The sequence below is a fragment of the Centruroides sculpturatus genome, unplaced genomic scaffold (assembly GCF_000671375.1).
Source record: "Centruroides sculpturatus isolate CEXI.00-Female unplaced genomic scaffold, Cexi_2.0 scaffold41, whole genome shotgun sequence".
Lineage (NCBI taxonomy): Eukaryota > Metazoa > Arthropoda > Arachnida > Scorpiones > Buthidae > Centruroides > Centruroides sculpturatus.
In genome coordinates, this window is record NW_019384983.1 from 762,364 (window position 1) to 776,929 (window position 14,566).

General features: G+C 28.3%; 1 protein-coding gene across 4 annotated transcripts in view; it reads left to right on the plus strand.

Annotated features, from left to right (window-relative positions):
• LOC111632871 (protein UBASH3A homolog) overlaps positions 1-14,566 on the plus strand; it is a 43,958-nt gene that overhangs the window by 16,228 nt on the left and 13,164 nt on the right. For all 4 annotated transcript variants that reach the window (XR_002757941.1, XM_023377399.1, XM_023377401.1 and 1 more), the window contains exons 4-6: positions 3,376-3,468; positions 4,975-5,223; positions 8,133-8,380. Coding sequence is in view for 3 of the 4 variants with exons in the window: in XM_023377399.1 (XP_023233167.1) it covers positions 3,376-3,468; positions 4,975-5,223; positions 8,133-8,368 (578 nt within the window). In the remaining variant the exon portion in view is untranslated. The remainder of the gene's footprint in view (positions 1-3,375; positions 3,469-4,974; positions 5,224-8,132; positions 8,381-14,566) is intronic.

Below are 14,566 nucleotides of genomic sequence, written 5' to 3' on the forward strand. Positions count from 1 at the left end.
CTACACAAAAGCCTGGGAACATTACAATTGAGTAGAAATACATACATCACACTACAGAAGGCCACTATATTGAATACATGCCATATTGTTAGGAAATTCCTTAATACAGACACTGACACACACATTTAATTTTAGTTTTGTTTTGGTTGCTATGCCTTGACTCTGGTCCGGCATAGTACACAGCCACCGGTGTGTACCGAGTATAACCCACTAAACCCAACACATAATAATAATAATAATAATTTGTTGTAGGATTTCATATAAGTTGGAAGTAATTCACAGAAATTTTTTAAAGCAGAAAAATTAAAAGAAGCTATTATTGTTAATTAATTAAAAAAAAAACTGATATGGTTGATCTTATCTATAAAATGTTAGAATTTATACAGGATCCATTCAAAATGTTTGTTCATTATATAAAGTAATATCTTTAAAAGTTATTTGATATTGTCCTGTTTTTAAAGTTACAGTGATATATCTGTTAATTTGATAAAATTTAATAAAATTATTGCTGATTTAAACTTTAATATTGGTATTATACAGTCAGAGACTTTAATGCCAGAATTGGAATTATATTGGATTCTGTATATAGCAAACAAAATGAACTTTATGTTAATCATAAATGTTCTAAAAATAAAACTGTTAATCAAAGACAAAGAACTGTAAAAATGATATATTTATTTTCAATAGTTGTTTTTAAATTTAGTAATGACAAATATTACAATTATTAAATTTACAAAAATATAAAATTGAAAAATACTATTATTTTCTAACTGATGAGAAGGAGGAAAAATCATTATGTTTCCCAATGGACAGAGTAAAAAACACAGAAGAAAATCTGTTAATCAACACTTCAATAACTTATAATGGAATAGTTTCAAGATTTGCATAGGATAAAATAATAATTTAAAGATACTTGTTCTAACTTTTAATTGAACTGACTTTGACAGATTAGTTTATTTCCTATTAAAAATCACTTATTTATAAATCATTTTAATTAAAAAAAATAACATATCATAATTGGAATTTAAGATGGAATTCAAACTGGAATTATTTTGAATATTTATGAATTGGAATCTGAATCAATTTTTAAAAATATTTTGTGTCTTCATATATTAATTTTCATTTGATGACAATTATTTCTAAAATTTCATTTCATTTTCATAAATATTTTGTTCTAAAAGTAAATTCTGAAATGATTTATACCAGGGCTTCTTAAACTTTTTTTATTCATGACCCCATTTATGATTGTGATTTTTTTCACAACCCAAAAAATATAAAATAAAGATATATACAAATTTGCAAAAACAATAATGGTGTACTACCATAGTTCACTCTTATGTTACAATGGAACAGAGACAACTGAATACACTGAAAAGCGACAACACTACACTAGTTCATACTACAATCAGTGTTGCTGAATCATTGTCTCACTGCACCAGAAGTGACACAAAGCGCAACTCACGAAACCTATGACACAAAGCATGCCATTTTCAAACTCTCACAAATTATTTTCAATATTTTGCATTAAAATCTCGCGACCCCAAGATTTCGCTAAGCGACCCCAAATGGGGTTGCGACCCATAGTTTAAGAAGCCCTGATTTATACAGTAAATCTGATAAAGAGCATATTTGGCTGCAATTTGAAAAAATTGTAGACCTATAAATTCCCACTATTGTTTGTCTGTCTGTCATTTTCAAGATTAAGATCTTGAGAATGAAGTTAAATAGATGAAAGTTGAGACCGAATATGGAAAGCATAGGGGCAGAAGGCCCTGATTAACTATATATGAATTTACGATTTGCAACGGAAGTCATGTTATTTCACTTCAAAAATTTTCCCTTTAGAAGTTGGATGGATGTCTGGCATAACTATTTCTAACAGGAAAGTATGATGTACAGAACAATACACTACCAATTTGAGGTGGAGAGCATATATTTGAAATTAAATAAGTAAAAAATATAATTAAAAGTTGAAACCTGGTATTGGGACAATGTCACAATAAATACAGTAGAGCGTCGTTTATCTGAATCAATTGGAGACTGGGGTTGTTCGGATAACTTATTTTTCGGATAACTGATTATGTACGAAAAAATACATTAACCTATCCCATGTTGAAATTTTTCTCCGTTGCGTGTTACTTCGCATTGAATTTTCGTCAATGTTAAGCCAAATGTAAACTTTTTAAAATAATAATCGTGGCTGTTGAACCATTAAAAATTATTTCTTTATTTTGTACAAACAAAATAAATATATTGAAAACTATAAAAATTGAAAAAAATATACTTTAGAAGTTGATCTAGTACAGGGGTGGCCAAAACATGGCGCATTGGACGATTACAAGTGGCGCTTCAGTTAGTTCTGAGCAAAATTGCCAGATTTGGCTTTTTTGCAATTAAGAATATTATATAGAAAAATAAATTTTTTATAGTCTGTCTTGGCAAGTTCATTTGTTGCACAATTCATTACGGTCTATTTTGCAGATAAAATGAGTATTCTCCACATAGTAAATTACAATGTATGCATGTATTTTGAGTCTTGCGATCTTTATTTCCGATCAGTTTACAGGCGTGTAAATGGCCGAAAACATTTATTGTGATTAAAGTTATTCCAAGCTGATCTCGTTCTCAGTGCCAATAATTGTGGTGCAGAGTAATCTTCACCAAATGAGACTCTGGCAGCAATAGCACCTTCATGAAGCAATCACCCTCTCGTATAGGAGATCATTGTTGACTATTGTAAATTGGTGCTTCAATAAACTGTCATAAATTAATTAATTCAACTGCATGATTAAGTTATTCCCTTTTCTTTCCTAAGCGAAGCAGATTTATTCTTATCTCTATTTATCAACCCCTAACATTGAACGTAAGACTGTATAAAAAGTGTTTGAGTTATATAGCGCATTTGAACTTGTCTGTCAAAAAATTGGCGCATGGTATGCAAAAGGTTGGCCACCCCTGATCTAGTATCAAAAACGTTCGATTCAGTACCACACACAGTCCTCAGAAAAACACAACACAAAAGTTCCAGTGCTGCCAGCTAAAACACACACACCAACAAAAAAAATATTGGAGTAGTCCAAGATATAGCCAAAGATTGCAGCACCACAGCACTAGCAAAAATTTAAATTTGCCAACTGGAATTCTTTTGGATGAACGACGTTTCAGATAACTGATTTTCGGATAAACGACGCTCTACTGTAATTGCTTGTTTTAATTAAAATAGTTAATTCTTTAGCTTAATGCTGTTAAGAGAAAATATTTTTCTAATTTATCATTTACTCACTGATACTATTCATGATATTAATGTTTTGTTTTAACAATATAAATATATTTTGATATATAAAACTAAAAATGACGAATGAACTTTTATTTCAGGGGAAGCTATGAAAAAGTCTGGTGTTGTTTTTAGTCATGTTTATTGTTCACCATCTCTCAGATGTATTGAAACTTGCACAGCTATATTGAAAGGTGAAGTTGAAGATAATATTTTCATAAAGTGTAAAAGTATTAATAAAATAATTAAAGATATTTCTATCAACAGCAATAATCCAAACTTATAACAAAAACAAAATTTTTTAAAATTAACATTACTTATTTTCAAGTAACTTGACATAATCTTCATATTTATATTTGATGTTTTATAAGTTATATTTGAAAATTTTATTTAATTAACTTTGAGAATAAAACTTTCAACTTTGTAATGAGAGGCCATTATTTTTAAAATATTTTTTTGTCTGTTGCAATTGCTTGTATTATGATTCATATAAATTTAAACATATTTTGATTGAGTATTTTTATGTAAAGCCAAGCTAGTGTTACAATGTAATCTAGAAAAAACATTGACAGAAACATTCAAAGTAATCTTTCTGTTAATGTTTTATCGTCATCTCAGATTACATAGAATATATAAATAATTAAGCAATAGAATTAATTTTTATTTTATTTTTTTAATGAGAAAAATGATTGATAGTTTTAAAGCTTTTAATATTTAAATACATGTATCATTAAAAATGTAACTTTATATTTAAAAGTTAATTAAAAATTATAACATCAAATATAAATATATTATTATTTCAAATTATTAAAAACATCCAGTTATTTAAAATATTTATTATACATGGGCTCTATATATATATTATAATTATATGTTATACAATTTCAATTACTCAAATTTTTCATTTCACATATTTTTATATACAATAAATGTTCTTTTATAGTTAATAAAAGATATTTTATCCATGATTATATTATTTCACTTTTTACTGTAGTTTCCAAATCAATAAAAAAAAATGCTAGTTTATCAAAATTTTAAAATGTTATATTAATTTAAAGTCTAAAGCAATCTAAAATGATTAGTGTTGATGTTTAAAACTGTGAATACTAGCATGCTTTATAGTCAGAATAATAGTTTTATAAAATATAGTATATAATATAATTATTATGTTTTTATTTTTAATATACAATGCTATTATCTTTGCTAAAATATATATATATACAGTGAAATATCAAAAATCAGAATTAATTGGTGCTGGATTTTCAAATTCAGGCTCTACAGTTAGATACAAAGCACTGAATAATATTTGTTTTGAATCTTTTTATATACAAATATTGGTAATAAAATATTTTCTATTTTGAAAATGTGGAGATGATTAGTTAGAATACTCAGTTGTTAATCTTAAATAATGTTGTAAATAAATTCATTCTAAATAATAAACTTCCTGAAGCCCAATACATTGATACTCAACCAAACGATTGTTGTAATTAATTACTTAATATCTAATCATTAATAATAGCAAATTTATAGCCCAATTAATTACAGCAATTGTTTGGTTAAATTCATTGGAAAATTATAAAATGTTCTGTTCTTTAATATTTTCTTGTTTCAAATTATTAGGTTACTTTTAGAAAATTTTTTAAAAATTTAAAAATTTAATATATATATTTTTTTATTATATAATGGTTTATTTTATTCAGCTTCAGGAAATTATCATACGCTTATTAATGTGGAACCTGGATTATTTGAATGGTTAGCTTGGTATCATGATGGAATGCCTAAATGGATGACTTTACAAGAGTTAAAAAGTTATGGATTTAATATTTGTATGGACTATAAACCAGTTATAACAGTTGATGAACTGCAAGGTAAACTTGAACCTAGTGAACAATATTACATGAGAAGTTTATGTACAACTGAAACAATTTTAAAAAGAACAGGTGCTGCAGGTAGAAACTAAATTTTTTGTTTATTACTAAAATGTTTTGAAAATAACAATATAATGAAATATAATAGCAAATTATTATTTTATTTCATTATAAAGTGGTAATAATTTTAAATTAAATCCATTTCTGAATGAAATGGATTTAATTGTTTGATTTAATGAAATGGATTTAATGTTATATACATTCAATATTTTTAATCTTTGTTAGTCTTTGTCTAAAAAAATTTATTTCTTACAGTATGTGTAGTTTTTAGATTTCTGTATAGAATATGACAGGCTAAGTTAGTGAATCAACTTTTTCATTTTTTAATTTAAGAAATTCACATAATCAAATATCTAGTAACTGCTTAACATTATACATCATTAATATTTTCTAAGTAATTTCATGCAGCATAATTTTAGTTTACTAAAACTAAAACTTGCTTTTAGTCACTCAAATGTATATGGGTCTGAAAGTGAGACTCTTGTATTAGCGTTGGTTCATCATGAAGCAAGCTGCTATTATTGGAAAGTGTTAGTTTGCTAGTTTTGCACATGCTGAAACAAGTTGACTGACATGGTTTGTCCAACCAAATATTGCACTGTATTATACTAACTCAAAATGGTTTCAAGAGTAAGCTGTATGTTGTTATATGGGATTAGTTTGTTGCACAACAATGCACACCTGCATGTAGCAACAATGTGCCAAGATTTTGCTGTGGTGCTTCTGCTGGGAGGTCTGATTGTTCCTTCAATAGTCCAACCTGTCACTCTACAATTACATCTTCAGGTCATTGAAAAAAGCTTTCAAGGGCCACCAGTTTGCTAATGATGCTGATGTCTAAGATACTGTTGAAGATTGGTTCTGCAGCCAACCATGGACACTTTACTCAGGTATCCAAAATCTAGTAATGCACTGGAACATTTGCTTGAACCAAAAAAGTGACTATATATAACAGATATGTAGTCCATGTATTACTATTACTTTCTGTATGTTCAAATATTCCAACCAATAAACCATTACAGAAAATACAAAAATCTCACTTTCATTTGGGTGACCCTTATAGTTATAGTACTAAAACTGAAACTACACATATTTAATCCTTATTTTGGAATATAGTCTAAGTGGGACACACAAAGCTAAATTCAAAGATGATTATTATTTTATGTTTATGAAAATCATGTATCAAATGATTCCGTTTATGAATCCACTTCTTTTTCTTTGAATAATAGTAAAAGTAAAATATCAGAAAAACCACTGTCCCATAGCACATTCTGAATATCACCTTGAAGGCCATACAACCAGGGCTGTGGAGTCAGGAGGAATTTCTGGCCAGAGGAGTCAGAGTCAGAAAAATGTGTCGACTCTGACCCTGGCATTTTAAATTTAATTTAGTTTTTTTTATTTAAATGAAAGAAAATTTCTTTTATATTTAATAATTTTTAAAAATGCTTTTGTATTTTGTTATAATTCATTTATTTTAAATACAAAATGCAACAATTTAATTTATTAAATATGTATCAATAGTTTTCTTTGTAGTATTTGTCTTTAGTAGTTAAATTATTTTGACTCAATTGAATTTGAATATTTTTGATTCATTCCTTTATTATCTCTGCTCTAAATAAGTACTCTAATTTTTTGAATAAGCCAGACTAATTGATCAAAGTATATATATATTTTTTTTGAATAAGGACTGAAGTAGCTAGATCATACACTTTTTAGTTGGACTAACTTTTCTGGAAAGGTGAAATTGAAATGCAAAAGCTGTAGAATAAAGATATGTAGATGTAAAATTTTATCACTCCCCCTTTATCCTCTTATTAAATATTTGTTAAAAATTAATTTTTTTATACAAATAAATATTAGTGTAAGTTAAATATTAAAAATACTAACTATAAAAGTATTTGGGTAAATGCCCAGGACTCCTTTTAGAGTTCAGAGTAGTATGAGTACCTCTGCCTCCCATAAAATGACTTGGTATTAAATTTTGCCGGCGTCAGAGTCATCTACTAAAATTATCAGGAGTCGGATTCGAGTGTTTTTTTACTGACTCCGCAGCCCAGCATACAATTATAGCATAACTTTCTTTGTGGTCACCCAAAGCAGTATCTGTAATAAATATAGTGTTCCTATTACAACAGTGTGTGGCTCAGACTTTATGGTCATTTGAAAGGAATTTGTGGGCTTTTACAAATTTTTCTATAAAATATGATGGAATGGGTTTTATAGGAAAGTATTTAAATAAAAACATAAATTTCTCAAAAAAAGTTAAAAGATGATGGAATTGGACAACACCACAAATCCAACTACAAATGCACCTATAAAGGCCTCATACAGAAATGATGCTGCCACAAACAAATAAATAAACTTACAAAATTGCCATTTTATTTGTAAGATTTAAAAAATAGAATTAATTTAAAAAATTAGTCATGTACACAACTTAAATTAATCTCCTGATTCAAATATTTTGAAAATATACTGATACTATTTATTAAATATTTCTGAATGATAATTTAAATTGATGATTCTTGTTTTTGAATAATTATAACCTAGCATTTATATATATTGCTTCAGGCTTTAGTTATTTATATAATAATTTATTAACTACTTAGCTTATAAGGCTAAAATATATTTTTATTTAATTCAAACACTTATTTGCTGGGAGACTATTTGTATGATGTGTAGTTTTAATCTAAAATATATTTTCAAATAATTTTGGTTTTTTTTTAATTGGATTCCAATAATATGTGTATAATACAGTAGAATGGGCAGCTTATGTACAGTTAGATTTTAATATTTAAGATTTTTATTTTTTTATGATTCTGAAAATTTGTTTTAAGTTTCAAATTACTAAAATATAAAAGATGAGCTAGTATTTTAAGAAAATTAATGAAAATTGAAAATATAATAATAAATTTATACTTTGTTATTAGGAAAAACCATTTTATTAGTTGGACATGCTGCAACTTTAGATACATGCACACGTCAGCTTGTGGGAAATCCTCCTAGAAATGGACAAGAACTACAAAGTCTTGTTTATCATATTCCTTATTGTAGTGTTGCTATGGCAGAAGAAGAAGATGGTAAATGGAAATTAGCAGAACCACCTTTCCCATCTTTAATGCATTCAAATAATGCTAGATTTGATTGGACTTGTTTATTATCTTGATTCCAAAATATGGTATTTACATTGCTTTAATCAAACAAAAATTCTTTTGTGCTCATTATACACAAGTAAATGTTGAAAATTATGTCATTAGATATCAATATTGATTTCAAATAACTGATTATTATAAATGATAAATAATCAGTTAAACTATTAAACATATATTATTATTATTATTATATAAAGCATTTTATTAAAGAATATCTTTAATAACTTTTATTATATAGATTTAAATTTTTATCTGATGATGATTTAAGCAAAAATGCTTTTAAGAATATAAGCATTTTAGAAATAAAGATATTCTTATTCACTAAAGTTGTCTTTAAATAAATCTTTGATACTAAATAAATAAAATGTGATTAAAAAAAACCATTAAAACTTAATTTGAATCAAAGGAAATTAGTTAAATTATTCTTTATAGATTATATTGAAGAGCAATTGCATTTTCAGAAAAAAATATTTTTTTTTATTAATAATAATTATGAAAATATAGTTATTGTTCTTTAATGAATTCATATATAATAATAATATATATATATTCTAGAATTTCTTCTCATTTATTTTACTTAAATAGTAAAATAATTAGTATTGAATTGCATATTATAATTTTTATTGCATTGTAATTAGTCTTGAATTGTCCATTCTGAAGCAGTTTATTTCACAAGTTTGAAAATATTATGTCCCACTAATGGATAAATAGTATTAATGAGATATAAAAGGGAGATAATTTATTACCTATAATTTATTGTGACTTAAATGTAAATGATGATTAGATGTTGAATAATTTAAACTGGGACAATTACATGTAAGAAAGAAAATGGATATAATGACATTATACATAATAAAAATTTATTATAAAAGAGTTTTCATCATTTATTTCCATGCTGTTCATTTTTAAAAAATCTGATTAATTAGTATTTAATGTTGTTGCATGTTTGTACTTGACTTTAGTCTAGTTGCATAAATTAATTGCTAGTTTTGAGTATTATAAGTGTTGTGATTTATTAATATTAAACGTTTTGTGGATTATATGATCTAAATAACTGACATTGTTTCTCAGATTATACAAACTATAAAATTTTCATTTAAATCAAATTATTGAAAATAATGTAGATCAGGGGTCGCCAAAGTGGTCGATATCGACTCCCAGGGGTCGATATAACATTATTGGGGTCGATTATCAAGCTTAAGCTAAGGATAAGGGGGAGCTAAGGATCAAGCTTATCTGTCTCACTGATTATCAGTTACGAAAATTATTAACAAATATATAATAAATGAAAAAAAAAATGCAAAATTAAAAGAAATATATTAAAATAGTAAGTATTTTGTTTTGCTTGTAACATAAACTTTTTGGGGGAGTCGATGTGAGGTTTCGAAAACTTGTAAGGGGTTGATGATCAAAAAAGTTTGGCAACCCTAGATGTAGATGATTATTCTCACAATTTACATCGACTATTATCTTATGCAATCCAGCACATCAATAAAAGTTAGATAAATAAAATACATTAATTTTTTAATATTTCATTTATATTTGAATTTTAAATATGCTTTATAACAGTAAAATTCTGTCTTGGGTAATAAAAATAACTTTTTTTTTCTTTGTTCCAAGAAAATTAATTTTTAAAAATTTATATTTTTAAGAAAAAAATTGTCCTGTCCTTCTGTTTTTGTAAATTAGTTAATTGATATTAAATAGGAGTAAATCATTATTTTCATTAATTATTTTGATTATTACCAAATATTTCAAGTTATTAAAAACCAAATATTTGGAGAAATGTTATCAAATAAACAAGTTTAATTTTAGAATAATTTGCTGATATAGAGAAATAGTTGTTGTCATTTGAGGAGTAAATGATTATTAATTAATGCTTGATGGTAAAGTGAATGAAAAAATTACTTAGCTTAGACAAAAAGTGAACCTTTAGCTCATGCATATTAGCAGGTACATTCTAGATATATTGCTTTTTCATTTGGTCAGTTTTTTTAAAGAATTAAATTTTGACATGAATATGCAAAGATCATGGGGCTGTCCATTAATTATGTGTACAGTTTTCAGCTAGTTCTGACCTCCTCCTTCCTGTTGTGTTTAATGCAGAGCTGTGGAGTCGCATAAAAATCTACCGACTCCGACTCTGACTCCGACTAGGGGCGGATTTGTTTCCAAAAGAGACCCGGAAATTCTGATGTCATTACGTGACCTCAGAATAAAAGATCCAATAAATAGAGTTCTAATAAAGATAGAGCGTAGAAACTTTTTATTCCAAAGCTAAAAGACTTCTCTAAGTAATATATAAATATGTATTCGATAATTTTTACTTTTCTGGCTGTTATATATAACAGTGGAAAAGTGTAGCGCTCGGTCAAAAAATGACCCCTTCCAAATTTTTACATTTTTGGACTCAAGACACCGTAAAATTTTGAGATATGCAAAAGATTCGAGGTGTTTTCTATGTACTGTAATTAAATTTCAGATAAAGCTGGATTCATACAATGATTCACTCTAGCATAGAAACTACTACAAAATCATAGAATTGGTAGTCTGAAATCTTACAATCTATTTCATCACAAATTGGTGTTTTCTATATGTGTGGATGTTAAACTGTGTGGGGGCAGTGGTGTAGCGTGGGCGTCAGCTGCCTGGGGCAGAGGAAAATTTCATCGCCCCCTTATTTAGGTATCTCAATTTAAAAGACTAAAATTCAGTTTTGTCACAGAATAAGTAATGAAAAATTCCGTGCTAGTGTTGCCACCTTTTTAAAATCGCTGACCCAGACGGCAGGCGAGGTTTGTTTGAACAGAAGTTCCTGACACATGCGCAATGTCATTTTGCAATGAGAAGAATAACGTGCAGTTCATGCCAATTCTAAATCAGTTACAGTTAGTGATTAGGGAGACTTGGATAGGAGTAATGCAAGTGACCTAGCTCTATTGGATATTGGAGATGTATGTGATTATGAATGAATCGTACAAGCAAAAAAATAAAAAAAAAAAAAAGGTCGACAGGTTGCGCACGATACCCCCGGACGGCGAGTCGGATGGTAACACTATTCCATGCTTATTTCAATCGGTCCGAATCGTAGGTGGACAAAAATATGAAATAAAATGGTTCAAATTCTTACAAGATATTATTATTATTTATTGTGAAATTTTGCCGCTCCCTAAAACGTAATTTTTCTGCCCCCTAAAAAGTGCCGCTCTGCCGCCCCCCTTCACTACGCTACTGGTGGGGGGGCATGATTTTGTTCATTCTGTTTGAAGCCTAATAATTTCTGTGGTCAGAGTGGTCAGAATCGGAGTCAGATGGTTTAACACAGGAGTTAGTTATTAAGCATTAAAGTGGTTGAACTAAATCGTGTCCCCATATACATTCTAACATCTTAGGTGAGAACATCTTAACGGGTTTTACTGTACTATTATAAAATAGCTAAAAAGTTTACATTGAGGGTAGAGACAAGCTTTATTTTATTGTTTTTTAATTTTGAACGCTAATAACGAGTAAAATATTCATTAAGAAATATGACACATGACCACTTTTATGTCTTCACCCTGTCAACCTTTCATTAAGAACCAAAATTTAATAGTATTAATGCCCCTTTATACGCAAGCTACAGTGCCGCATTTTGTTTCTTAAAGTTTACCCATTCTGAGATATTGTTTAATATCTCAGAACAGAAAATAAAGAAATTAAACAAATTAGATGCCAACACACACACGCATGCGAATTTTTCCCCTTTACTGACTTTTTTGAGGGGGTTTGGGAGGTCCCCAAATGCGTAGATTTGCAAAAAAAACTTGGAGGGTCAAATTTGACAGGTTTCCAATACTTTTCCGTTTTATATACATAACAAGTTGGTAAGTAAAAAGGAGTCGGCGTCGGCAGATTTTTGACGACTCCGACTCTGACTCCACAGCCCTGGTATAATGTAATCATTGTAATGTATAGTACTTTTGGCAAACTCCTTCCCCCTTTAATTACATATAATAGTTAATGGACCTCTGTGACATTGAAGAAATTACTTTAAAAAGTTCTGAAAATATTTTCTGACTGATAACTTATTCACATGACTAATAAATAGGCTTATAAAAACAAGTTTGCTACTAATACCACTAAAAAGTTCACGAAGACAATGCCTTGCACTCCTCTCCATCTCATATGATGATGTACCCTTCATTCCCTCAAACTGTACACATAATTAATGGATGGCCTCTTACTAATGTAGTAATTATAGTAACAAATATTTCTTACAGAAATAACATGGCATAAATTATAGAAATATGCTGTTACTCAGTCTTCACATTCTTAAAAATTATTTGGGTATTTAGTACAGATTTAAAATAAGATGACAATACATTAGTTTTCTGTAGCATATCATTCAGATCATTTAATATTTTTATTTTAGCAAAGATTTCTATAATCAAATATAACAAATTTGGTTTTGATAGTATTAGTTTAATTATGATTGTGTTGTTGCAGTATTATAATATATTTTAAATTACAGTAGAGCATCGATTATCTGAATACCAATCAACCAAAACATTGGTTAACCGAAAGCGTTTCAGTCAGCAAATTCAAATTTCCACTAGGGCTGTGATGTTGCAGCACTCTTCCCCTCCCTGCCAAACTGAACTGTAGACCTAGTTTAATGTATTACATTATGTAAGGTGTGCATTTGTAAGACGTGTGATACAAATTATATACAGTACAGTTTTGTGTTTAATATATTTTTTTGTAAATGATCAGTTATCTGAACAACCCCAGTCCTGAATTGTTTTGGATAATCGATGCTCTACTGCAGGGGTGGCCAAAACGTGGCGCATTGGACGATTACAAATGGCGCTTCAGTTAGTTCTGAGCAAAATTGCCAGATTTGGCTTTTTTGCAATTAAGAATATTATATAGAAAAATAAATTTTTTATAGTCTGTCTTGGCAAGTTCATTTGTTGCACAATTCGTTACGGTCTATTTTGCAGATAAAATGAGTATTCTCCACATAGTAAATTACAATGTATGCATGTATTTTGAGTCTTGCGATCTTTATTTCCGATCAGTTTACAGGCGTGTAAATGGCCGAAAACATTTATTGTGATTAAAGTTATTCCAAGCTGATCTCGTTCTCAGTGCCAATAATTGTGGTGCAGAGTAATCTTCACCAAATGAGACTCTGGCAGCAATAGCACCTTCATGAAGCAATCACCCTCTCATACAGGAGATCATTGTTGACTATTGTAAATTGGTGCTTCAATAAACTGTCATAAATTAATTAATTCAACTGCATGATTAAGTTATTCCCTTTTGTTTCCTAAGCGAAGCAGATTTATTCTTATCTCTATTTATCAACCCCTAACATTGAACGTAAGACTGTATAAAAAGTGTTTGAGTTATATGGCGCATTTGAACTTGTCTGTCAAAAAATTGGCGCATGGTATGCAAAAGGTTGGCCACCCCTGCTCTACTGTATTAAGATACAAAAATATGTAAATAATAAATATTTGTGTCCAAAATCATTAACAGACATTGTATTTTTTAGATAGATAAATAATAATTAGATTATAGAAGCAAAAATTGGCTGAGATTATAAAAATTTCAATAAACTTTCTATAATTGGGAAATAACCTAAACAAATATAATTTTCATTCTGTATATTGTATTATAATTGAAATTCATATCTCTTCAATCACTAAATGAAATAAAGTAATTTTATTCAAGATTTGTAGATTTCAATAGACACAGATTGAGAAATTTAATTTGCTTTGGCAGTTTTACTTGATTTCTACAGTTCTTCCTTGAATTTATAATAAAACTGAAAATATTTTGTGTATATTTTTTTAAAATTTGTTGCTGTAATTTAGCTTTTAATATAGCTTTATAGCAGTCATGAACAACTAGTGGCCATGAGGTCCTAATATGTGGACCCTGGGGTTTTGGAAAAATAGGAAAATAAAATTATTTTCCTAATTTCTGCCTTGTGTCATTATGCAACATTAAAACATTTGTGATGAGCATTCAAACTAAATTACTACTTCATCTTTTAAAGTTTTCTAGACCAAGTGGCCTGTTCTGGACTCAATCCATCTTTTTCATAGATGTCCTCTGTTTTGACTTCTGTTTGGTTGTAGTTTAATATATTTTTTTTTTTTTTAGATCATCTCTTGGTTCATTCTATGTATATGTTCAAATGATTTTTATCTGTAGTTATCAAT